This window comes from Salmo trutta, chromosome 2, assembly GCF_901001165.1.
Source record: "Salmo trutta chromosome 2, fSalTru1.1, whole genome shotgun sequence".
Lineage (NCBI taxonomy): Eukaryota > Metazoa > Chordata > Actinopteri > Salmoniformes > Salmonidae > Salmo > Salmo trutta.
In genome coordinates, this window is record NC_042958.1 from 34,192,257 (window position 1) to 34,218,600 (window position 26,344).

The following is a 26,344-nucleotide window of genomic DNA, read 5'->3' on the forward strand; positions in this document are numbered from 1 at the left end:
ACTTAGGCAGTCTTTTCCCCACCTGTGTTTGTGGGTAATTATTATTTCTGTGTGTGTTTACTGTGCGCCTCAGTTGCATCACATTCTTTTCTGTTTACCTGTTTATTGTTTTGTTAGGTTTCACCTCAATAAAAGATGTGGAATTACAAGCACGCTGCGCCTTGGTTGATTTACGACAGGGAGTTTGAAGATTGCGGACGTGACAGTTACGTTACCAGCTAAAATATTGTAATCAGATTACAGATACTTTTGAAAAACTATATGATTACTTTGAGGATGTCTTTTAAAAACAGAAAGGATGTTTGCAAAAAAAAATCTTGGACACTCTCCGTTTTCTCAATAACATTCAAATCAGCATTGAAAAAAGGTGCACGTTTGTTCCACCTGAGAGAGTCTGACCACGAGTCAGAGACCACTATGATGACACACCAAATGGGTTTGATGGATCCCGGGAAAAGAGCAGGAATAGGCTTTTGTAGGCTACGGTCCAAGCTATGTCTTCCAATGGTGCGACTGCTGTCGGCATCCAAAGATTATCCAACTTAAATAAACGCTTGGAGGTAAGGATGACAGCAGTGGTGTAGTCTACGGTGATACGGAGATCACTTATTATTGAGATCTACATAGCACGTTGATGTGAATCACACTACTGCTCTCTCATTTAGCTATTTGCGCTTTACGTATTGTGGTTGTTGTGGATGGCTGTTCACAATTCTAAATGTGTATTTGAACCCAATAACAGTTGAATTCAATAAGTTTTTCAGCTGCCTATCAATCATTGTTTTCGAATCCAGTGGACAGCCAGTGAAAAATGTTCTCTTGCAGCAGCTGAATAGTGAGGATCCCAGCCTATGGAATAAAAGTGGTCTTTTTATTGCTAAATCTAATACATGCTGATAAAAAAAAATCCATAGACCCGATGGACACATGCTCAAACTCGCACACTTTTGATAGACTTAAAAGGGACAATCTGTAGTTGCTACATCCATCTTTGGGCTAATAAATTATAAATACAGTATCTGTCAAAAGTTTGGACATGTAACGGCCGTCTTTGGAAGAAGAGGACCAAGGCGCAGCGTGGTTAGTGCTCATCATGAATTTATTAAAGATAGAACACTTTAAACAAAAAAACTAGAAACCGACAGCCAAACAGTTCTGTCAGGTGCAAAACACTAAACAGAAATTAACTACCCACAAACCCCAAAGGAAAACAGGCTGCCTAAGTATGACTCCCAATCAGCGACAACGATGTACAGCTGTCCCTGATTGAGAGCCATACCAGGCCAAAACAAAGAAATACAAAGCATAGAAAAAAAGACATTGAATGCCCACCCAAATCATACCCTGACCAAACCTAAATAGAGACATAAAAAAGCCTCTCTCAGGTCAGGGCGTGACAGGACACATCTTCTCATTCACAGGTTTTTCTTTATTTTGACTATTTTCTACATTGTAAAATAATAGTGAAGACATCAAAATGATGAAATAACACATTTGGAATAATACAGTAAGCAAAAAAGTTTAAAACAAATAAAAAAATATGTTATATTTTAGATTCTTAAAAGTAGACACCCTTTGCCTTGATGACAGCTTTGCACATGCTTGGCATTCTCTCAACCAGCTTCATGAGGTAGTCACCTGGACTGCATTTCAATTAAAAGATCATTTGTGGAATTTGGCATTCTCTCAACCAGCTTCATGAGGAATGCTTTTCCAACCGTCTTGAAGGAGTTCCCACATATGCTGAGCACTTGTTGGCTGCTTTTCCTTCACTCTGAGGTCCAACTCTTCCCAAACAATCTTATTGGGTTGTGGAGGCCAGGTCAGCTGATGCAGCACTCCATCACTCTCTTTCTTGGTCAAATAGCCCTTCTACAGCCTCGAGATGTGTTTTGGTTCATTGTCCTGTTGAAAAACAAATGACACTCCCACTAAGCGCAAACCAGATGGGATGGAGTTTCGCTGCAGAATGCTGTGGTGCAAAAGGTGCAAAATCAAGGTGACTTACAAAGATGAGGACCAAGAGCAAGAGAGGGAGTGCGGTGATGTAGTGTCCACAAAAATAAAGAATCATTGTGGAATCTGAAAAGACACATATCACGAAAGCATTATAGTGTATTTATTACGTGCATATGGTAAAAGAAAGGAACAATGTGGGTAGGTAAGTGTGTCATTGTAGAAAAGTATTTATAAACAAAACATCTAAGGTTCGTTAATTTATACAGTAGTCCAATCATTTTGGCCAAATAGGCCTGGCATGTTTCCACTTTCAAGGATCTTTCTGATTTGATTGGTTATTGGTTATTTTGCCTAAAAACATTTAGGCCTACCTGTAGAAAAAAATAAAAATAAAACAACTCTGCATCTCTGCCCAGCCTGGCAATAGTGTGGAGAGATTATTCTCTGCTGCTGGCCTGCTCTCCAGGCACAATCACATGAGCCTGAATCCACAGACTGGCCAAACTCGCGTTTCTAAAAATGAATTCACCACTGAGCTTAATAAGGCATTTTTTGTTTAATATTTATTGAATTCTAAGTAAGTCACAGCCTATACGCACAATTTATAGAATATAATGATTTAATACAACTAAATGTTGTTTAAATGCTGAGCGCTTTATGTCCCTACCAGCCTATTGTGACACACTCACAAATGCTTCACAATGTATTCCTTTGTAGGCTATGGCCTTGAAATAATTGAAATAATATAGCCTTTATAATTCATTTTCGTTCCTTCTTAGGCTCCGTCTGGCTCCTGACCTATTTAGACTCTTTATATGCTGTTTAATATGACATGTACTGAAGCCTCTTTGAAATGATGAGCGCTTCTCACATCCACCTTGTCATGTTTATTAAAATACTTTTCATTCAAATCATATGGTTTGGTTTCAATACTTCAAAACCAAATGGTAGGTCCAGGAAGTCACAAAAATAGATGGGTGTTTGTTAAATTGTGATTTTAACGAATGGAGCGAATTTGGAGCAGCAGTTTTTTTTCTCCTATGAGAACAGATCCGTTTTTAGCAGAGCAGTTGGAAAGGAGGTGGAGTTGCGCAACACTCCATGAGCGATGAGCTGGATTAATAACCGCTCAACTCCGCTCACATACTCTGCCCTGGATTCATCTTCCTCTACTACTCTCTTCACTGTCTCAACATACGGCACCTTCTGCACTACTCTGATCCTGGCAACCTCAACCTGCCATTCTTTCACCAGACACCTCTGATCTCCAGCACCATGGGTACCCCTACAGTTTACACAGACAACTTTTTCCACCTATAATGCACATTCCTTTGTCTTATGTCCTCCTGCACACTTCTCACATCTAGGTATCTCCCTCCTACACACTGCTGCCACATGACCATAAGCTTGACACCTAAAACACAGACAAAAGCTCTCATGGGATAACTGACCCATCCTAACTTGACTTTATCTGGTATAGAATATGCATCAAAACTCAGTAGTACAGTCTTCTCTGTTACACCATGCTCTTCACCAGATCTGCGTCGCACCAAACAGCAGGAGTCACAGACACCGGGAATCCTCAACTTCAGTTGACCCGCCTCATACATAACGCCATTCCAGTTATCACTCCTTTCAACAGCGTCCTGCTCCAGAGAGGAAAGCAAGTTACAGTTCTTGTACCTAGACAAGTGGTGCGAGGCGCATACTCCCTCTGGATGGCAGAAACGCAAACAAACACTTTCACCTACCCAACACTCCCTAACCTCTTCACCACCCAACCTGACACCACATGTACAGTTGAAGTCGGAAGTTTACAAACACTTTAGCCAAATACATTTAAACTTAGTTTTTCACAATTCCTGACATTTAATCCGCGTAAAAATTCCCTGCCTTAAGTCAGTTCGGATCACCACTTTATTTTAAGAATGTGAAATGTCAGAATAATAGTAGAGAGAGTGATTTATTTCAGCTTTTATTTATTTCATCACATTCCCAGTGGGCCAGAAGTATACATACACTCAATTAGTATTTGGTAGCATTGCCTTTAAATTGTTTACCTTGGGTCAAACGTTTCAGGTAGCCTTCCACAAGCTTCGCACAATAAGTTGGTGAATTTTGGCCATTTCCTCCTGACAGAGCTGGTGTAACTGAGTCAGGTTTGTAGGCCTCCTTGCTTGCACACGCTTTTTCCGTTCTGCCCACATATTTTCTATAGGATTGAGGTCAGGGCTTTGTGATGGCCACGCCAATACCTTGACTTTATTGTCCTTAAGCCATTTTGCAACAACTTTGGAAGTATGCTTGGTGTCATTGTCCATTTGGAAGACCCATTTGCGGCGTAGCTTTAACTTCCTAACTGATGTCTTGAGATGTTGCTTCAATATATCCACATAATTTTCCTACCTCATGATGCCATCTATTTTGTGAAGTGCACCAGTCCCTCCTGCAGCAAAGCACCCCCACAATATGATGCTGCTGCTGTGCTTCACGGTTGGGATGGTGTTCTTCGGCTTGCAAGCCTCCCCCTTTTTCCTCCAAACATAACGATGGTCATTATGGCCAAACAGCTCTATTTTTGTTTCATCAGACCAGAGGACATTTCTCCAAAAAGTACAATCTTTGTCCCCATGTGCAGTTGCAAACCGTAGTCTGGCTTTTTTGTGGCAGTTTTGGCTTCTTCCTTGCTGAGCGGCCTTTCAGGTTATGTCGATATAGGACTCGTTTTACTATGGATATAGATACTCTTGTACCTGTTTCCTCCAGCATCTTCACAAGGTCCTTTGCTGTTGTTCTGGGATTGATTTGCACTTTTTTCACCAAAGTATGTTCATCTCTAGGAGACAGAATGCGTCTCCTTCCTGAGCGGTATGACGGCTGCATGGTCCCATGGTGTTTATACTTGCGTACTATTGTTTGTACAGATGAACATGGTACCGTCAGGCATTTGGAAATTGCTCCCAAGGATGAACCAGACTTGTCGAGGTCTACAATTTTTTTCTGAGGTCTTGACTGATTTCTTTTGATTTTCCCATGATGTCAAGCAAAGAGGCACTTTGAAGTTTGAAGGTAGGCCTTGAAATAGATCCACAGGTACACCTCCAATTGACTTAAATTATGTCAATTAGCCTATCAGAAGCTTCTGTCGTGTCTTTGGCTATGCCGGATTAAGTGATATGACATGCTAACTTATAAAATGATTTCTCTGTAATTAATATTACCTGATTAAGCTAATCATGTAAATGTAATTAACTAGAAAGTCGGGGCACCACGGAAGAACGTTTATAGAGCCGTTATCTTCCGAATAAACTCTTAAAATACTTAGTAATATTTTACATCGATAGCAGTCAATATTAACCCTTATCTTATTTTCAGTCTCATAATGAAAGTTGTAAATTCTTGGCTATCTTCACGAACCCTGGCTAACAAGTTGAATCAGCAATACAAAATTGGGTTTAATTATTTATTTACTAAATACCTAAACTAATCACACAGAATTACATATACACAGAATACAAATGATGTCATACAGAAAACGTCCTGGTGGACGGAACCTGTATCATGGCTGGTTACACAAAGGAAAGGGAGTTGGGCTTGAATGAAAGAGCGGGAAGATTTAGGAACAGAGAAACAGCAGCTAGGCTATCGTAAATACATTATCTTATGCATTCTAAATTACCGCCCATTTGGAAAAGGAAAATGCAATAAATATTTACTCTGAGCTGCGCTTCGGTAGATTGGTCGTAGATGCTGGCCGGGTTGGCCAACAGATCCTCCTGTAAACTCTTAAGAATGTCTCTGGTGGTAAATAGGATACGTGGTGGTATCTTCGTCTGTTTGTTAGACTGCATCCGTCGTCCGTCCTTTCCTAGCCCACGTCTACAGCGGCCGCTGCTAACTCAACGGCTAGGAAGTATCACTTCTGTAGTGAATAAGCTCGAAGTTCATACCAGTTCATACCATTGCTCACGCAGAGGTTGGCTTAGTTCTGTTCTTGACATGTGTGTCCTTCTAACGTAGAGGCTGCAGACCTCACGTACTGGAACAACCTGGTTATCTTTTCATCAAAGGCTTATATAGTGGAGAGGGGGAAGGATGTGTTTCATCGTTTATAACCCCTCCTCTTCACAGGGGTGGGCCACTGATCAAGCAGGGCACTTTCCTTATGAAAACCCAATTCTCTCATTTGGAAGCTAAAATTACATTTAATCTCCTAACAAACAATTTCAATATCAAACATTTCAATTGCATAACAATTCCATGTGACTCTGATAACTAGAGGGTGGATACTTTCCCATGTACAGTTTATGTCATCCTGTCATCAGTCATAATGTCTCAGATGACAACTGACTTGACCTACATACTCATTACGTTCCAAAGCATATTTCCAACTGGTTTTATTACCAAAATATGGTTTCTTTCCCCATTTGTTTGATGTTCCCAGACTCTCTATATTTAACAGGACAGCAGTCCTTCAGGAGGGTCAGAGAGGGTGAAGGGAGAAAGGTATTTATGGGGGGGGGGTCATAAACCTTACCCACAGGCCAACGTCATGACACTTCTAAAGCATGACATCATTTTTAGGAATTTTCCAAGCTGTTTAAAGGCACAGTCAATTTAGTGTATGTAAACGTCTGACCCACTGGAATTGTGATACATAAGTGAAATAATCTGTCTGTAAACAATTGTTGGAAAAATTACTTGTGTCATGCACATAGTAGGTGTCCTAATCGACTTGCCAAAACCATAGTTTGTTAACAAGAAATTTGTGGAGTGGTTGAAAACGGATTTAATGACTCCAACCTAAGTGTATGTAAACTTCCGACTTCAACTGTATATAAAATATATGCAACACATTTTCCAGCAATAAGTTTCTGTGCCAATGGCGCTGCACAACCAACAAACAAAGCAAACCGACTTTGGGCGCTTCAATATCAAGATTTGCGTTTTCAACACCAGAATAAATAGACTATGTCAGTATCAGAAAATGACCTTGTAGGCTTACCCAGTATTGAAGGCTTGGCCTGACAATCTCCAAATGTCATTAAATTCTTTGGTGTTTTGTGACAGATGTCTGTTTCCATTCATGAATTGGCCACTGCACAGTTTGGATTGATTTAGAGATATTTTGAAATGTAAAAAGAAATACAAACTATGGTTCAGCTGTCAAGGATTTGAGATCTAAATGTATCAAGGCACTCCATGCAAAGCCTGAAGTGTCCACTGTATGATATTAATATTTTGATAACTATATACAGTACCAGTCAAAAGTTTGACACACCTACTCATTCACTGGTTTTTCTTTATTTTGACTATTTTCTACATTGTAGAATAAAAGTGAAGACATCAAAACTATGAAATGCAATCACATGGAGTCATGTAGCAACCCAAAAAGTGTTAAACACATCAAAATATATTTTAGATTTTAGATTCTAGATTCTACAAAGTAGCCACCCTTTACCTTGATGACAGCTTTGCACACTCTTGGCATTCTTTCAACCAGCTTCATGAGGTAGTCACCTGGAATGCATTTCAATTTACAGGTTGCCTTGTTAAAAGTTTATTTGTGGAATTTGGTATACAGAACATAGCCATGTTTTGTAAAAGACCAAGTCTATATTATGGCAAGAACCACTCAAATAAGAAAACATAAACAACATTCCAGCATTACTTTAAGACATGAAGGTCAGTCAATATGGAAAATGTCAAGAACTTTAAAAGTTTCTTCAACTGCAGTCAGAAAACCATCAAGCACTAAGAAGAAGAGACTTACTTGGGCCAAGAAACACGAGCAAAGGACATCAGACCGGTGTAAATCTGTCCTTTGGTCTGATGAGTCCGAATTTGAGATTTTTGGTTGCAACCGCTGTCTCTTTGTGAGACGCAGAGAAGGTGAACGGAGGATCCCGGCATGTATGGTTACCGCAGTGAAGCATGGAGGAGGAGGTGTGATGATATGGTGGTGCTTTGCTGGTGTCACAGTGTCTGTGATTTATTTATTTAGAATTCAAGGCACACTTAACCAGCATGGCTACCACAGCATTCTGCAGCGATAAGCCATCCCATCTGGTTTGTGCTAAGTGGGACTATCATTTGTTTTTCAACAGGACAATGACCCAAAACACCTCCAGGCTGTGTAAAATCCATTTGTTCAGGAATTAATTTCTTTATGCCACATGGTACTGCATCTGCCATATACAATGAGGGAAAAAAGTATTTGATCCCCTGCTGATTTTGTACGTTTGCCCACTGACAAAGAAATAATCAGTCCATAATTTAATGGTAGGTTTATTTGAACAGTGAGAGACAGAATAAGAACAAAACAATACAGAAAAACTCATGTCAAAAATGTTATAAATTGATTTGCATTTTAATGAGGGAAATAAGTATTTGACCCCTCTGCAAAACATGACTTAGTACTTGGTGGCAAAACCCTTGTTGGCAATCACAGAGGTCAGACGTTTCTTGTAGTTGGCCACCAAGTTTGCACACATCTCAGGAGGAATTTAGTCCCACTCCTCTTTGCAGATGTTCTCCATGTCATTAAGGTTTCGAGGCTGACGTTTGGCAACTCGAACCTTCAGCTCCCTCCACAGATTTTCTATGGGATTAGAGTCTGGAGACTGGTTAGGCCACTCCAGGACATTAATGTGCTTCTTCTTGAGCCACTCCTTTGTTACCTTGGCCGTGTGTTTTGGGTCATTGTCATGCTGAAATACCCATCCACGACCCATTTTCAATGCCCTGGCTGAGGGAAGGAGGTTCTCACCCAAGATTTGACGGTACATGGCCCTGTCCATCGTCCCTTTGATGTGGTGAAGTTGTCCTGTCCCCTTAGCAGAAAAACACCCCCAAAGCATAATGTTTCCACCTCCATGTTTGACGGTGGGGATGGTATTCTTGGGGTCATAGGCAGCATTCCTCCTCTAAACACGGTGAGTTGAGTTGATGCCAAAGAGCTCCATTTTGGTCTCATCTGACCACAACACTTTCACCCAGTTGTCCTCTGAATCATTCAGATGTTCTTTGGCAAACTTCAGATGGGCATGTATATGTGCTTTCTTGAGCAGGGGGACCTTGCGGGCGCTGCAGGATTTCAGTCCTTCACGGCGTAGTGTGTTACCAATTGTTTTCTTGGTGACTATGGTCCCAGCTGCCTTGAGATCATTGACAAGATCCTCCCGTGTAGTTCTGGGCTGATTCCTCACTGTTCTCATGATCATTGCAACTCCACGAGGTGAGATCTTGCATGGAGCCCCAGGACGAGGGAGATTGACAGTTCTATTGCATTTCTTCCATTTGCGAATAATCGCACCAACTGTTGTCACCTTCTCACCAAGCTGCTTGGCGATGGTCTTGTAGCCCATTCCAGCCTTGTGTAGGTCTACAATCTTGTCCCTGACATCCTTGGAGAGCTCTTTGGTCTTGGCCATGGTGGAGAGTTTGGAATCTGATTGATTGATTGCTTCTGTGGACAGGTGTATTTTATACAGGTAACAAACTGAGATTAGGAGCACTCCCTTTAAGAGTGTGCTCCTAATCTCAGCTCGTTACCTGTATAAAAGACACCTGGGAGCCAGAAATCTTTCTGATTGAGAGGGGGTCAAATACTTATTTCCCTCATTAAAATGCAAATCAATTTATAACATTTTTGACATGCGTTTTTCTGGATTCTTTTGTTGTTGTTTTGTCTCAAATAAACCTACCATTAAAATTATAGACTGATCATTTCTTTGTCAGTGGGCAAACGTACAAAATCAGCAGGGGATCAAATACTTTTTCCCTCACTGTAGCTATAGACGTACAGAAGGAGGGTAATATGTTAATCTTTGATCCAAATATTTTGTTTAAAGATAATCATTATATTGTTAGATTATAGGAGTAACTCTGGTTGGCCTGAAACACTCTTCCTCACCTGAAGTTCAACTGTCGGAGTCAGTTGGAGCGCCCCGAGACACACTGCCTTCATATCGTAGGCCTGGAGTAGCAAAAGATTAGTAATAGCCACACCATAGCAAACCTTCACAAACGTTTATACACTTTATTAGGGTAATATCAAACGTAAGTCAAGCCATTGTTTATAGGGAAAATATGAGCAGAAGAGCTAATGTAAACCAGGGAAAAAACGCACTGACCTCCACTGTGCCTCCCCAGAAAACACACAATCCTCCCTATTTTGGACAGTGCTTCTACATCTGCATTGCTTGCTGTTTGGGGTTTTAGTCTGGGTTTCTGTATAGCACCTTGTGACATCAGCTGATGTAAAAAGGGCTTAATAAATACATTTGATTGATTGATTGATTTATGGATTGATTGATTGATTGCTTGACCGCCCCTCCCCCTACGTCAATTTCGATCCGTCCCTTACAGATTTTAATGGCTGTGATAGGAGAAACTGAGGTTGGATCAAGAACATCGTAGTTACTGCACAATACTAACTTAATTGACAGAGTGAAAAGAAGGAAGCTTGTACAGAATAAAAATATTCCAAAACATCAACCTGTTCGCATCAAGGCACTGCAAAAAATGTGGCAAAGCAATTCACATGTTATGCTGAATAATGAATCTTATGTTTGAGCAAATCCAGTACATCACATTACTGACTACCACTCTCCATATTTTCAAGCATAGTGGTGGCTGCATCATGTTATGGGTATGTTTGTCACAGACAAGGACTAGGGAGTTCTTGTAAATAAAAATAATTGAAATATAGCTAAGCACAGGCAGAGTCCTAGAGAAAAACCTGGTCTGTGTCACGTCCTGACCAGTAAAGGGTTTATTTGTTATTGTAGTTTGGTCAGGGCGTTGCAAGGGGTAGTTTTTTTTGTGTTTCGGGGTTTTTGGTTTATGTTTTATGTTATCTATTTCTATGAGTTTATCTAGCTTTTCTATTTCTATTTTAGTTTTGTCAATGACCTCCAATTAGAGGCAGCTGGTTGTTGTTGTCTCTAATTGGAGGCCATATTTAGTTGGGTTTGTTTTCACTTGTGTTGGTGGGTGGTTGTTTCCAGTATAGTCTGTGCACCTTACTGGACTGTTTTTGTCCTTCAATAAATATTATCGGAGTGTTTTTTCCCTTCAATAAATAAGAAGATGGGCACTTTACCCGCTGCATTTTGGTCCACTCCTTACGACGACCGTTACAGAACCACCCACCAAAGAAGGACCAAGCAGCGGAGGAAGGAGCAGCAAGAGAGCTACTTGGAGTCGTGGACATGGGAGGAAATATTAGATGGAAAGGGACCCTGGAGGCAGGCTGGGGAGTACCGGCGACCGAAGGAGGAACTGGAGGCAGCAAAGGCAGAGCGACGGAGGTATGAGGCATTATATCCTCCATTTCAGGAGGAGAGGAGGCAGACCCCAAAAAAATTGGTGGGGGGGGCACACGGGTAGTTTGTCTGGGCCAGGGGTGAGCCCTAAGCCAACTCCCCGTGCTTATTATGGGAGGCGTTTGGCGTGGAGAGCACCGTGCTTTGCGGAAGTGCGCACGGTCTCGCCCATCCGCAAGCACAGTCCGGTGCGGTTGATACCAGCCCCCCGCAAGTGCCGTGCTAGAGTGGGCATCTAGCCAGGAAGGAGTATGCCTTCTCAGCACATCTGGCCACCAGTGCGTCTCCTAGGCCCAGGCTACCCTGCGCCTGCTCTACGCACAGCAGCCATCATTCCTCAGCACAGCCCAGTTCGCCCTGTGCCAGCACTCCGCCTGTGCCGGGCTACAGTAACAACTCAGCCAGGACGGGTTGTGCAGGCTGTGCTCTCCAGACCTCCAGTGCGTCTTCAAGACCCAGTGTATCCTGTTCCTGCTCCTCGCACTAGCCCTGTGGTGCGTGTTACTGTTCTGGCGCCTCCAAAGCCAGCCCCACGCATCAGGCCTCTAGTGCACCTGCCCAGTCCAGTACATCCTGTTCCTGCTCCTCGCACTAGCCCTGAGGTAGGTGTCAATAGTCTGTCGCCTCCAAAGCCAGCCCCACGCATCAGGCCTCTAGTGCGCCAGTCCAGTACGTCCTGTTCCTGCTCCTCGCACTAGCCCTGAGGTGCGTGTCAATAGTCTGGCGTCTCCAAAGCCAGCTCCACGCATCAAGCCTTCAGTGCGCAGTCCCAGTCCAGAGCTTCCGGCGACAGTTCCCCGTCCAGAGCTTCCGGCGACAGTTACCCATCCAGACCTTCCGGCGATGTTCTACAGTCCGGAACCGACAGAGACGGCCGACAGTCCGGAACCGGCAGAGACGGCCCGCAGTCCGGAACCGGCAGAGACGGCCCGCAGTCCGGAGCCTGCAGAGACGGCCCGCAGTCCGGAGCCTGCAGAGACGGCCCGCAGTCCGGAGCCTGCAGAGACGGCCCGCAGTCCGGAGCCTGCAGAGATGGCCCGCAGTTTGGAGCCTGCAGAGACACTCCTTGGCCCGAAGGCTCCAGCGACGCACCTCGGCCCAAGGTCTCCAGCAACGCACCTCGGTCCGAGGTCTCCAGCGACACACCTCGGCCCGAGGTCTCCAGCAACGCACCTCAGCCCTGAGCCTTCAGCAGTGGTCTACAGCCCTGAGCCTTCAGTGGGGGTGGGCAGGTTAGAATGGGGACTAAGGCCGGAGCCAGAGCCACCTTCGTAGTTGGAGGATTGGGGGGGGGTGTAGCACAGGAGCCGTCGTTGACGGTGGCCACCCTCCCTTCCCTCCCTTTATGTTTGGGGTTATTTTTTGTGGGGTTTTTGTTTTGAGGTCTGCACCTTTGGGGGGGGTACTGTCACGTCCTGACCAGTAAAAGGGGTTATTTGTTATTGTAGTTTGGTCAGGGCGTGGCAGGGGGTGTTTGTTTTGTGTGTTTCGGGGGTTTTGGTTTATGTTCTATTTCTATGTTAATTTTGTCAATGACCTCCAATTAGAAGAGGCTGGTTGTTGTTGTCTCTAATTGGAGGCCATATTTAGTTGGGTTTGTTTTCACTTGTGTTGGTGGGTGGTTGTTTCCAGTATAGTCTGTGCACCTTATTGGACTGTTTTCGTTATTTGTTTTGTCTAAGTGTTTTTTCCTTCAATAAATAAGAAGATGAGCACTTTACCCGCTGCATTTTGGTCCACTCATTACGACGACCGTTACATTCTGTCTGCTTTCCAACAGACACCGGAAGACGAAATGACCTTTCAGCAGGACAATAACCTAAAACACAAGGCCAAATCTACCCTGGAGTTGCTTACCAAGAAGACAGTGAATGTTCCTCAGTGGTCAAGTTACAGATTTGACTTAAATCTACTTTGACTTAAATCTATGCCAAGACCTGAAAATGGTTGTCTAGCAATGATCAACAACCAATTACAGAGCTTGAAGAATTTTTAAAAGAATAATGGAAAATTGTTGCACAATCCAGGTGTGGAAAGCTGTTAGAGACTTACCCATGAATACAGCTGTAATCGCTGCCAAAGGTGCTTCTAGCAAGTATCGACGAAGCGTTGTGAATACTTAAGTAAATGATATTTTCAATACATTTGCCAAAGAATCTAAAAACATGTTTTCACTTTGTCATTATGGGGTATTGTGTGTAGATTGGTGAGAAAATATATATATATTATTAATTTAGAATTTAGGCTGTAACACAACAAAATGTGGAATCAGTCAAGGGGTATGAATACTTTCTGAAGGCACTGTATGTTTAGGTGGTGCATTTTATATTTTTAATACTGTATATCGCAAACTACACATTTTTACATTGTCAGCTCAGGGATTCAATCAAGCAACCTTTCAGTTACTGGCCCAACACTCTAACCACTAGGCTACCTGCCGCCCATATCAGAAACCATGAAAATGGATTTGGCTTGACTACACATAACCCTCTTTGATCCTCTTTCCTCCTCTTTCCTCCTCTTTCCATGCAAGTATATTAGGCTAGAATAGCAGTCCACCTTAGAGACTTTGGGTTTCTGTTGGAGACTATGAAGACACGTGCTCGATTCCAATACAATCACTACACACCCTTTCCATTAGCTTAGTTCCACAATGTTGTGGCACTCATTTCAAGAAGCTGTGATTCTTCCCTCCTGTAGACATGTGTATTGCCAACACACCCCTGTAGCACTGCACTCGGACGGCCCGTGAACTTTTACCCCACAATTTTCCTCCCCTTTGCACTGCATACTTTCCTTTTGGATTGATTTCAAGTGTCTTTGTGCCTTTTTGATTCCTCAAAATCACTGAATATACTTTAAACCCTTGTGTACATGGCTCCAGTCCGGTGATGTTGACCTAGGTTTTTCTAACCTGTTTGACCTTTGCCCCCCCCATGCGTGCGGTGTCGCCCCCTGCAGGTGAGCGAGGTGGAGGTGAACGGACAGATCGAGGCAGTGTGTGAGTCCGTTTTCAGTGAGATGGAGTCTCAAGCGGTGGATGCCCTGGACCTCCCCATGTCAGGCTGCTTCCGTATGCGCAGTCACAGCTATGTCCGTGCCATCGAGAAGGGCTGCTCCCAAGGCGAGGAGGACAGGGTCACCATGGTGGGGGGAAACATGAGGGCTATCTCAGCCCCCCGGACCACCACCACCGTCAGGACCATCCAGAGCAGCACAGGTCAGTCACACACACATGCATACATACACACACACACACACACACTATGGCCATTGCAATAAAACTAAAACTTTAGCTACACTGACTTTACCCTGACTCTAAACTCTTAAAATAAAGATGCAAGTTGGAACCAAATAAGGTTCTTGAGTGCGATGCCATAGGGGAACCATTTTAGGGTCTCTGAAGAACCACAAATGGGATGGTTCTTTCCACCCATGACTGTGTTTGCTAGCAACAGTGATATGGTTGTTGCATTTATTCATTTTCAGTCCAATGCCCTTCACCAAGTGAGTTCCTAAGTGAGTATGTTGTCATTAAAATTGTATTATTTAATACAATACATATTTCATCACTCCTTCTTTTTAGGGCCAAGTTTAGAAGCCATGCATACCTACATTGTCCATATGCGCATATGTAATGTCTACAATGCATTATCCATGTATGTAATGCATTATGTACAGTATGCACTGCTTCTGACTACTAATGTAAAGGGACAGTAATTGGATAAGCATTGCATGTGTTAATACACTGACAGCTTAGTCCACACACTCCTAGAGTGTTATCCAGAACCTAAAATGGATATTTGGCTTTCCCGATAGGAGAACCCTTTGAAGAACCATTTTTGGTTCCAGGAAGAACCCTTTTGGATCCAGGTAGAACTCTTTTGGGTTCTACTATGGGGACAGCCAAATAACACTTTTGGAACCCTTTTTTCTAAGAGTGTAGGTTACAGTACATATTTAATACTGTAGACTCATCAGCGGGCGGCAGAGGAGTTGTGATTGCAAAGGACACACACACCCAGAGCCTCAGAACATCTCTTTATAAGTATTATAATACGTATGACCCTATTTTTCTTTGGCGTTACAATATGTTAAATATTAGATCCCCTCTGTGCAGAACGGTGTCTGTCTGTATCTCTGCTGGGCCTGCCTTTAAGAGCTTGTTCCTGCTGATCAGGGTCTGTATGTGGACTCCTGGCCGGCCCTTATTTGAGCTCTCTGCCTCTCGTCCAGTAAAGCATTGAACTAGAACATTAGTGCATGGGCTGCATGCCGAGTTAACTGTTTCTATTTTTTCCTCTCTATAAATTCACCATCTTCTCTGACTTACATTGTAGCCATGCAGTGAGTCAGAGCTCGAGGGCATTCATTTTTCCATGTTCCTCAGTGCTCTCTCCCTCTCCCCCCTCACTCCCTCTCCCTCTGTTTAATTATCCCGATTAAAAGGAAGTTCTTTCTTTCTTCCACACAGCCAACGAGGTTACAGTCAGCTAATTAAAATATGTAGTGCAAATTGTATGGCAAAGTGTGTTCAGTCAAGTTTAAGGTGCTCCTCGTGATTCAGAACAAACATTCATTTAGTGCCATTAACAATTCTGCTCCATTGATTCCCTGAGTTACCCTACCAAGGCTGCGGAGGATAAGGATTTATTTGACCCTCCGTTCTATTGAAGACAGTGGGAAGAGTATGATGTAAGGGCATCCAGAGATTCGCCACCATCAAGTTTTTATAAAACAAACAGACAATAATAAAGCGACAAGGAGGAGGCATTTCATGTGTGTGTTTCTTGCTTGGGTAATATTGATCTCTGTCAGCACATCCTAGCCTCTAGGTTATATCCCAAATTGCACCCTATTCCCCACATAGTGCACTACTTTTGACCAGAGCCCTATGGGCCCTGGTCAAAAGTGGTGCACTATATATTAGATGTGCCATTTGGGACATACAACTCTTGTCACAGAGGAAGAAGAAGAGGAAGCGAGGGGGAAAAGAGAATTCATCACATCAAGTGCTATTGGCAAGAACCCTACTGCTTGTGGGCCAGACGTCTGGGCTGGTCTGGGAGCAGGAGACAGATAAAACGTGATCAAGCGGAGATGTCCTCTTAAGGCGCACGCTTACATGCACACACACACATGCACACACACTAAAACACATGTGTGCGCACACACAGACAAAGTGAGCGTACACACACACGCACCCTACTCCACAACGTACCCACACCCACACCATCTAAAGGTAATAGGTCCTGCCCTAGACAGACGGACCACATATGGTTGGTAGCTGGGGGCGGAGGGATGACTATTGGCAGCAGCAACAGCTGTTAGCCATTTAATTCACATCAATTTAGGGGAGTCAGATTGAGACATGTGATCATGTGATAACTGGAAATCTGAAGCACGGTGAAAAAGAGGTGCAGTTTGTTATCGACAAGAGCCTTTGGTTTTAGCTGTGCTCGGTGCTTTGAAGGGTGTTTGATTGGTTCTGTGATTGTCAACTTTGATTGGCTGCGTGTCTCAGTCTGGGTGACCCCTGACCTTAATTCACTGCAGAGAATACTAGGTCGATCTCAGGTGATGAACACCTCTCTCTCTCTCTCTCTCTGTAACAGGGGTCGTCTAAAGGAGACCAAGGCGCAGCGTGTATAGTGCTCATATTTGACTTTTAATGAAGATACTTAAACAAAACAACAAAACGACCAACAACAGTTCCGGAACGTACACTTTGACAAAACGGAAAACAACTACCCACAAAACCCCATAGACAAACCCCAACTTAAATATGATCTCCAGTTAGAGACAACACGAACCAGCTGCCTCTAATTGGAGATCATCCAAAACTCAACCTAGAAATAGAAAAACAAGAACAGAACATAGAAACAAAAAACATAGACTGCCCACCCATATCACACCCTGACCTAACTAACTAGAGAAAAAAACTGCTCTCCTCGCTCTCGCTCTCGCTCTCCGCTCTCGCTCTCGCTCTGTGTCTGTGTCTCTCTCTCTCGACACACCTACTCATTCAAGGGTTTTTCTTTATTTTGACTAATTTCTACATCGTAGAATAATAGTGAAGACATCAAAACTATGAGATAACACATATGGAATCATGTAGTAACCAAAAAAGTGTTAAACAAATCTAAATATATTTTATATTGGCTATTCTTCAAAGTAGCCACCCTTTGCCTTGATGATAACGGCTTTGTACACTCTTGGCATTCTCTCAACCAGCTTCATGAGGTAGTCACCTGGAATGCATTTCAATTAACAGGTGTGCCTTGTTAAAAGTTAATTTGTGGAATTTATTTCCTACTAAATGCGTTTGAGACAATCAGTTGTGTTGAGATAAGGTTGGTATACAGAAGAGAGCCCTATTTGGTAAAAGACCAAGTCCATGATATGGCAAGAGCAGCTCAAATAAGCAAAGTGAAATGACAGTCCATCATTACTTTAAGATATGAAGGTCAGTCAATGAGGAACATTTCAAGAACTTTGAAAGTTTATTCAAAAGCAGTCGCAAAAACCATCAAGCGCTATGATGAAACTGACTCTCACAAGGAGTGTCACAGGAAAGGAAGACCCAGAGTTACTTCTGCTGCAGAGGATAAGTTCATTAGAGCTCAGAAATTGCAGCCCAAATAAATGCTTCACAGAGTTCAAGTACCAGACACATCTCAACTTCAACTGTTCAGAGGAGACTGCATGAATCAGGCCTTTGTGGTCGAATTGCTGCAAAGAAACCAATACTAAAGGACATCAATAAAAAGAAGAGACTTGCTTGGGCTAAGAAACACGAGCAATGAACATCAGACCGGTGGAAAGATTTGTGGTTCCAACAGCAGTGTCTTTGTGAGACACAGTGTAGGTGAGCGGATGATCTCTGCATGTGTGGTTTCCACCGTGCAGCATGGAGGCGGAGGTGATTTATTTTTAATTCAAGACATACTTAACCAACATGGCTACCACAGCACTCTTCAGCGATACGCCATCCCATCTGGTTTGCACTTAGTGGGACTATCATTTCTTTTTCATTAGGACAATGACCCAACACACCTCCAGACTGTGTGAGGGCTATTTGACCAAGGAGAGTGATGGAGTGCTGCATCAGATGACCTGGCCTCCCCAATCACACAACCTCATCGCAAATGAGATGGTTTGGGATGAGTTGGACCGCAGAGTGAAGGAAAAGCAGCCAACAAGTGCTCAGCGTATGTGGGAACTCCTTCAAGACTGTTGGAGAAGCATTCCAGGTGAAGCTGGTTGAGAGAATGCCAAGAGTGTGCAAAGCTGTCATCAAGGCAAAGGGTGGCTTCTTTGAAGAATCTAAAATATGAAATATATTTTGATTTGTTTAACACTTTTTTGGTTACTACATGATTCCATATATGTTATTTCATAGTTTTGATGTCTTCACTATTATTCTACAATGTAGAAAATAGTCAAAATAAATGTATGTGTACTATATGTATCATATCTGAACCTGCATGGGGCTGCTTCACACCATGACAACCTCTGCAACCTGTGTGTGTATGTGCACGAGAGAGAGAGGGAGAGGGAGAGGGAGAGGGAGAGGGAGAGGGAGAGAGGGAGAGGGAGAGAGAGAGAGAGAGGTGTCAGTCATAACATTATTAAGCACTAAAAAGCCAGGCAGAGTAGGGGATTGGCCCAGATTACTGTCATGGTGCTGGCACTTTGTAATTCATCAAATCCTCACATCTCCCCTCCTGAGTCCTCGCTAACGCTAATGAATTCGATGGCACGCACACACACACACGTGCACATACACACACAGGTTGCAGAGGGTGTCATGGTGTGAAGCAGCCCCATGCAGGTTCAGATATGATACATATAGTACCAGTCAAAAGTTTGGGCAGATTTATTTTGACTATTTTCTACATTGTAGAATAATAGTGAAGACATCAAAACTATGAAATAACATATATGGAATCATGTTGTAACCAAAACAGTGTTAAACAAATCCCTGATCCTGACTAGTCTCCCAGTCCCTGACGCTGAAAAACATCCCCACAGCATGCTTCACCGTAGGGACAGTGCCAGGTTTCCTCCTGTGGCTTCCGAGTGCTGCAGAGATATTTGTCCTGGAAAGTTCTCCCATCTCCACAGAGGAACTCTGGAGCTCTGTCAGAGTGACCATCGGGCTCTTGGTCACCTCCCTGACCAAAGCAATTCTCTCCTGATTGCTCAGTTTAGCTGGGTGGCCAGCTCTAGGAAGAGTCTTGGTGGTTCCAAACTTCTTCCATTTAAGAATGATGAAGGCCACTTTGTACTTGGGGACCATCAATGATGCAGACATTTTTTGTACCCTTCCCCAGATCTGCGCCTTGACACAATCCTGTCTCAGATCTCTACGGACAATTCCTTCGACCTCATGGCTTGGTTTTTTCTCTGACATGCACTATCAACTGTGGGACCTTATATAGACAGGTGTGTGCCTTTCCAAATCATGTCCAATCAACTGAATTTATCACAGGTGGACTCCAATCAAGTTGTAGAAACATCTTAAGGATGATCAATGGAAACAGGATGCACCTCAATGTATTTCTATTTTTTATTTTTAATACATTGGCCAAAATAAAATAAAAAAACTGTTTTCGCTTTGTCATCATTGGGTATTGTGTCAAGATTGATGAGGATTTTTTTTATTTAATCCATTTTAGAATAAGTCCATACAGTATGTTGTGTAAAACTAATGAATGAGGCCAAATTTGAATTAAAATTAAAACTGTATTCCAATGCAAGGTGTCTGTTCTGTTTCCACCAAAATATGTCAGTTAGAAGGGCAGCAGCCTAGGTTATATCACTTGTTGTGTCGCAAATTGCACCCTATTCCCTATATAGAGTGCACTGTTTCAGAGCCCTATGGGCCCTGGTCAAAAAAAGTGCACTATAAAGGGATTTGGGTGTCATTTGGGATGCAGGGGTGTCTAGCTCTGTATCACTCACTGGGCTCAGGTTGGCTTTGCTCTCAATGTCATTCTGTTGAATTACAGGATTAGGTAGCAGGACAGTCTTTCTCCCTCATTCAGTCTTTTAGACAGAAGCACACAGACACTCACGTAGAGGCAGAATACAATTTATTTATCTCACGCTCTCTCGCTCTCTTCCTCTCATCCTGAGTGCTGTGAGCAGACAGTAAGCAAACATCATTTTGACATCACATGCCTTTCAGGTGCTGAATGAAAGGTTGGAAGATGTATTTTCCGGACATCGAAAATCCATTTTATACGGACCTTGAAAATATGTATTTGCTGGATTTTTAACAAACGTTTCTTCTGGAATTTGAAATCAGATGCATTTTAGGTGCTGAATGAAAGGTAAAAATATGTATTTTCCGGACGTTGAAAATGCAATTTACAGACATTGAAAATACATATTTTTTGGTCATTGATTTTATGGCCCAATTTCAACTGCTATACATTTTCAATTAGGTCATTTTTGACACCTCTTAATAGGAAAGAGGGGCCAACAAAATATGTATACATTTTCCTATCTATCACATGCACTTATTTAACTACATCAGAACCTTTAAAACTGGCAGCAATTATGTACAAACTTGTCTAACCCGCTGAATAAACCAACAAACCACTTCAACTACAATAACATTCCGAGTAACAGTTACAGATTTTTGTTTTCTTGCTATGACTGTGATATGTTGTCGTTTATCTACCATAGTTGAATTAATTGACTGTAAGTCACTCTGGATAAGAGTGCATGCTGAATGACCAAAATGTAAATGTTAAAAACAAACATTTGGGTATTATTCTAATGAGCTCCACCCCCAAAACAAGTACAAATGTGGTCGGCAAAAGGTTCAGATCCCCATCTGAACGAATCATAGACATCCAGGCTATGTTTCACAAGTTTGAACATCACAGTGCATTACGGCACAGTTTAGTACAGTAGAACACAGAAGACTACAGTACAATACGGTGTGGTACGGGACAGTTTTATTCAGTAGAGTACGGTACAGTACAGTATAGTTTAATTCAGCACACTACAATGAAGTAGAGTTTATTTCAGTAGAGTAGAGTACAGTAGAGCAGCAATTCTCAACTGGTGGGTTGCAACCCACATTTGGGTGGCGGGAGGTTTTGAATGGGTCTCGGGTGTCTGAATAAAAAAATATATTTATGAAGAAATACTCCAGTCTGAACTTAAACGACTTAACCAGGTAGAAAGTGTGTAGTAATTATAATGAACTTACATTTATAAATAATAGGGGCAAAAGATGTATTATTGACAATGAAAGAGGTGGGAATGTTGTTCCCTTGTCATATAATTTCTACATTTACTATCAGTATAAGATTAAAAATAGTTTTCCAGATTTTATTTGCCAATTATTTTTCGTGATGCAGAGACAACCTGGTTCAATTTGGGTCAAAACCAGTTGAGAACCACTGCAGTAGAGTACAGTGCAGTAGATTACAGTAGAGTTTAATTCAGTAAAATAAAGTGCAGTACTGTTCAGTAGAGTAGAGAACATTACATGAAAGTTAGGTACAATACAGTACACTATACTTTACTTTTCTTTACTGTACTGTGTACTGTAATGTACTGTACTCTGCTGTGATCCAGTGTACTGTACTGTCCAAAGTTGTGTAACATAGATGGATATGATTGGTTCAGATTTGGATTGGACCAAAAACCAGCGTCTGTGGACATTGAAATCTAGACGGGTCCGGACCACACCAGAAAAAATACGTCCAATGCTTATGTGGGAATAATGTTCTTTTTGGAAGGTTATAGAAGGGAAAGAGCACCCACACATGTTATTTTCAGTAAATATCAGTTAATACAACACCCCTGAGCAGTCAGTCAAGTTTTGACCGTGACATGATGACCAACACACACATGCACATAGAGTATGCATACGTTCGCACACACTAAGGCTCAGCCACACAGAGGCTCATTTTTGCTTTTTGTCCGTCGAAAGTCAAGTCAACTAAACTCAAGTCAACTATTTTCGAACTAACTGTATACAAAGACGGACAATTCGTACACGGAAAATCCATGCATCCGTCAACGGATGACCACCCATTTGAAAAACCATTGGCTCACACAAAATCTCTGTCATCATTCAGACTTTATGGAACATTCATTCTTTTTAGTATCCTCTTCCTCCTCTGAGAGTGTTCCAGAGGAAAACCATCAGGAGAAGCAAGAGAAGCAGACGTAATGGAAACCTCTCACACACAGACACAATGACATACACGAAACACACAGACTCACAGAAATATGGAACACAAAGCTTTGACATTTCATAAGCTGCTGGGAGGCATACCGAGGATGCATACCAAATTGCGTCCTATTCCTTTTATAGTGCACTACTTTTGACCAGGGCCGGTCAGTAATAGCGGGTATAGTTCCCTGCCTGACAAATACCAGCATATTTCCTATGTCGTGCACTGCTTTTGACCAGGGCCCATAGAGCTCTGGTCAAAAATGTGAATAGGGTGCCATTCGGGATGCAAACCTGGCCCGGGATAAAGATGTTGGCCCTGACATGAGCTCCTTGGGATTGGTTTAATAAAGCTGTGGCGAATCTTCTCTTAAAGCTGTGGAAAATCCATACCAATCTGCTAATGTGAGAATGATTTAAACCGCCTTAAACCCCCGTCTCCTTCTACACTGGGTCGCCTCCAGTCAAATCTTACACCATGTACATCCTACATCCATCTTCACTGATCCTGTCTGAGTCCCAAATGGCACCCTATTCCCTACATAGTGCACTACTTTTGACCAGAGCCCTATTAACCTTCAAAAGTAGTGCACTAAATAGGGTATTGGGTGTCATTTGGGACATAGTCCTGTTCTTCTGTGTAATCTGGTGGTTTTCCTACTTTGTTTTTCTACTTTGCTACGGAGCCACAACAGTAATTTGAAGCGTAAAATTGCCCATTCTTTTACTGAGAGGTGACCTTCAATCAAAGCTACTTCTTCATACAGGTCTAAAGTTAAGGAAATGTGCCACGGTGTATCCATCCGTCTCTCTCTCTTTCTCTCTCTCACTGTCCCCTTCCCTTCTCTCTCTCTGTTTACCTCTACCCCCCCTCTCCTCCTTCTCTCTTACTGTTGTTTAATCCTCTTCTCTAATCCTCTGCTTTCCACCGTTAATTATTGCCTCTCATTTTCTCAGCAGATTGTGTGGAACGAGCTGTAGACCTGGGTTTCATCTCAAATGGCACCCTATTCCCTATTAAGTGCACTACTTTTCAACGGGGTCCTGCTCAAAAGCAGTGCACTATATATGGAATAGGGTGTTATTTGGGACACAATCTATGACTCATTCACACAATTTTCCTCCACTGGTTCAATAAGAGAATCGTCTTGCTGATTTTTTATTGAACTACCATGGGATTCCTGTGGCCTTGAATTAGTCAGGGGCTCTATGCTGTACTAAAATGGTGAACAACTGATTTTACATCAGAAATAGAGCTACTTTGTGACATTTCATAGCCGGACTATGTTCATAACCTTTAAATAAATGATACGTAGATTTTATATAATTTCAGCCAGTAGTTCTAAAAGCAAGTAGGCGGTGCATGTACCAGTGTGCATGTGTCCTGTGTGTGCCGTGCATGTGGGCACTGCTTATATTCTAACATGTCGACATTGGCACGATGTGGGCCCAATGCAGGTTAAGACATGTAGGCTGCCCACATTGGCCCCAAGGTAGGCCTCACATCAACTGAAATAAGCCCACCATTCTGGATCAGCTGACTGTGACATTGTATCAGAAAGACAATGAAGTTGTTACTTAATATACTGTGAGTGGACTAAGTAATTTGGTGTCACTCTAAAGCGGAAAGGTGGCATAAACGAGTCAGGAGTAGGTTTTCTTGATTGAACACTGTTCTCTATTGAGGGATTTCTGTCAATACAAACACTCCAACACAATCAATGAGAATCTCCCAAGGAAAAACACACATCTTCTCTTCAGATGAAACAGGAACATGTAACGTGGGTTGTCTAATGGGGACCAAGACGCGGCGTGTGACGTGCTCATAATTACTTTTATTTAACTCAAAATCAAACAAACAAACAAACAAACAAACAAACAAACAAACAACAACAACCGACCGAAAACAGTCCCGTCAGGTGCAACATACACAAAACAGTAAACAATCACCCACAAAACACAGGAAAAAACACCCCTACTAAATAGGACCCTCAATTAGAGGCAACGAGGAACAGCTGACTGGTATTATATATATATAATACCAGTCAAAAGTTTGGAATTTTTTTTAAACTATTTTCTACATTGTAGAATAATAGCCCTTACACAGCCTGGAGGTGTGTTGGGTCATTGTCATGTTGAAAAACAAATGATAGTCCCACTAAGTCCAAACCAGATGGGATGGCGTATCGCTGTAGAATGCTATGGTAGCCATGCTGGTTAAGTGTGTCTTGAATTCTAAATAAATCACTGACAGTGTCACCAGCAAAGCACCCCCACACCACAACACCTCCTCCTCCATGCTTTACGGTGGGAACTACACATGCGGAGATCATCCGTTCACCCACACTGCGTCTCACAAGAATACAGCGTATGGAACTAAAAATCTCCAATTTGGACTCCAGACCAAAGGACAGATTTCCACCAGTCCATTACTCGTTTTTCTTGGCCCAAGCAAGTCTCTTCTTATTATTGGTGTCCTTTAGTAGTGGTTTCTTTGCAGCAATTCGACCATGAAGACCTGATTCACAAAGTCTCCTCTGAACAGTTAATGTTGAGATGTGTCTGTTACTTGAACTCTGTGAAGCATTTATTTGGGCTGCAATTTCTGAGGCTTTTAACTTTAATGAATGTATCCTCTGCAGCAGAGGTAACTCTGGGTCCTCATGAGGGCCAGTTTCATCATAGCGCTTGATTGTTTTTGAGACTGCACTTGAAGAAACTTTCAAAGTTCTTGAAATGTTCCGTATCGACTGACCTTCATGTCTTAAAGTAATGATGGACCGTCGTTTCTCTTTGCTTATTTGAGCTGTTCTTGCCAAAATATGGACTTGGTCTTTTACCAAATAGGGCTATCTTCTCTACACCCTCCCTACCTTATCACAACACAACTGATATGCTCAAATGCATTTAGAAGGAAATAAATTCCACAAATTAACTTTTAACAAGGCACACCTGTTAATATGTGTTATATGTGTTATTTCATTGTTTTGATGTCTTCACTACTATTCTACAATGTAGAAAATTGTTTTAAAAAATAAAGAAAAACTTTTGAATATGTGGGTGTTCTATAACTTTTGACTGGTAGTGTATGTATTTTTTTTTACCAGATAAACTTAATATCCTTTTAGAGTGAACATTATGATGAGTCATATGTAAGATCAGTTGATATAACTATGAGATTTTTTTGCCAATAGGGTTCGAAAAAATGCTTTTAATCTGATATACGGTATGAACATGGAGCTAGGTTTTTAAAGCTTCAAAATATCCTTTAAGAGTGAATGTTCTATCTGAAAAAATATTAGTCCGAAATAATTGGCTTTATAGTTCCGAACCTTCATTGGTCTGAATGGTTAAAGCAATTGTTGTCTTTTATTTTTTTTAACTTAACAACATTAATTGCAAAATTGCAAACCACGCCCCCAAAATATTGAATAAGCCCTCGCTTCTACATTATGATGTAGCTGTGATTGGTGTGGGCTAGCCCATTCTGGGCTTTGTGTAGGTTAGCCCGTGTTGGGCTTCTTGTGGGCTAGCTCGTGTTGGGCTTGGTGTGGGCTAGCCATGTTGGGCTTGGTGTGGGCTGGCCCCTGTTTGACTGGTGTGGGCTAAGTGTGGGCTGGCCTGTGTTGGTCTGGTGTGGGCCAGGCTGTGTTGGTCTGGTGTAGGCTAGCCCATGTTAAACTGATGTGGGATTGGTGTGAGTTAGCCTGTGTTGAGCTGATGTGGGATTGGTGTGAGTTAGCCTGTGTTGAGCTGATGTGGGATTGGTGTGAGTTAGCCTGTGTTGAGCTGATGTGGGATTGGTGTGAGTTAGCCTGTGTTGAGCTGGTGTGGGATTAGTGTGAGATAGCCT

General features: G+C 42.4%; 1 protein-coding gene across 3 annotated transcripts in view; it reads left to right on the forward strand.

The window, feature by feature from the left end:
* The window catches only part of LOC115154326 (disks large-associated protein 1-like), a 297,949-nt gene that overhangs the window by 221,226 nt on the left and 50,379 nt on the right, over positions 1–26,344 (forward strand). For all 3 annotated transcript variants that reach the window (XM_029700440.1, XM_029700451.1, XM_029700458.1), the window contains exon 6: positions 14,250–14,508. In XM_029700440.1, coding sequence (XP_029556300.1) covers positions 14,250–14,508 — 259 coding nt within the window. The remainder of the gene's footprint in view (positions 1–14,249; positions 14,509–26,344) is intronic.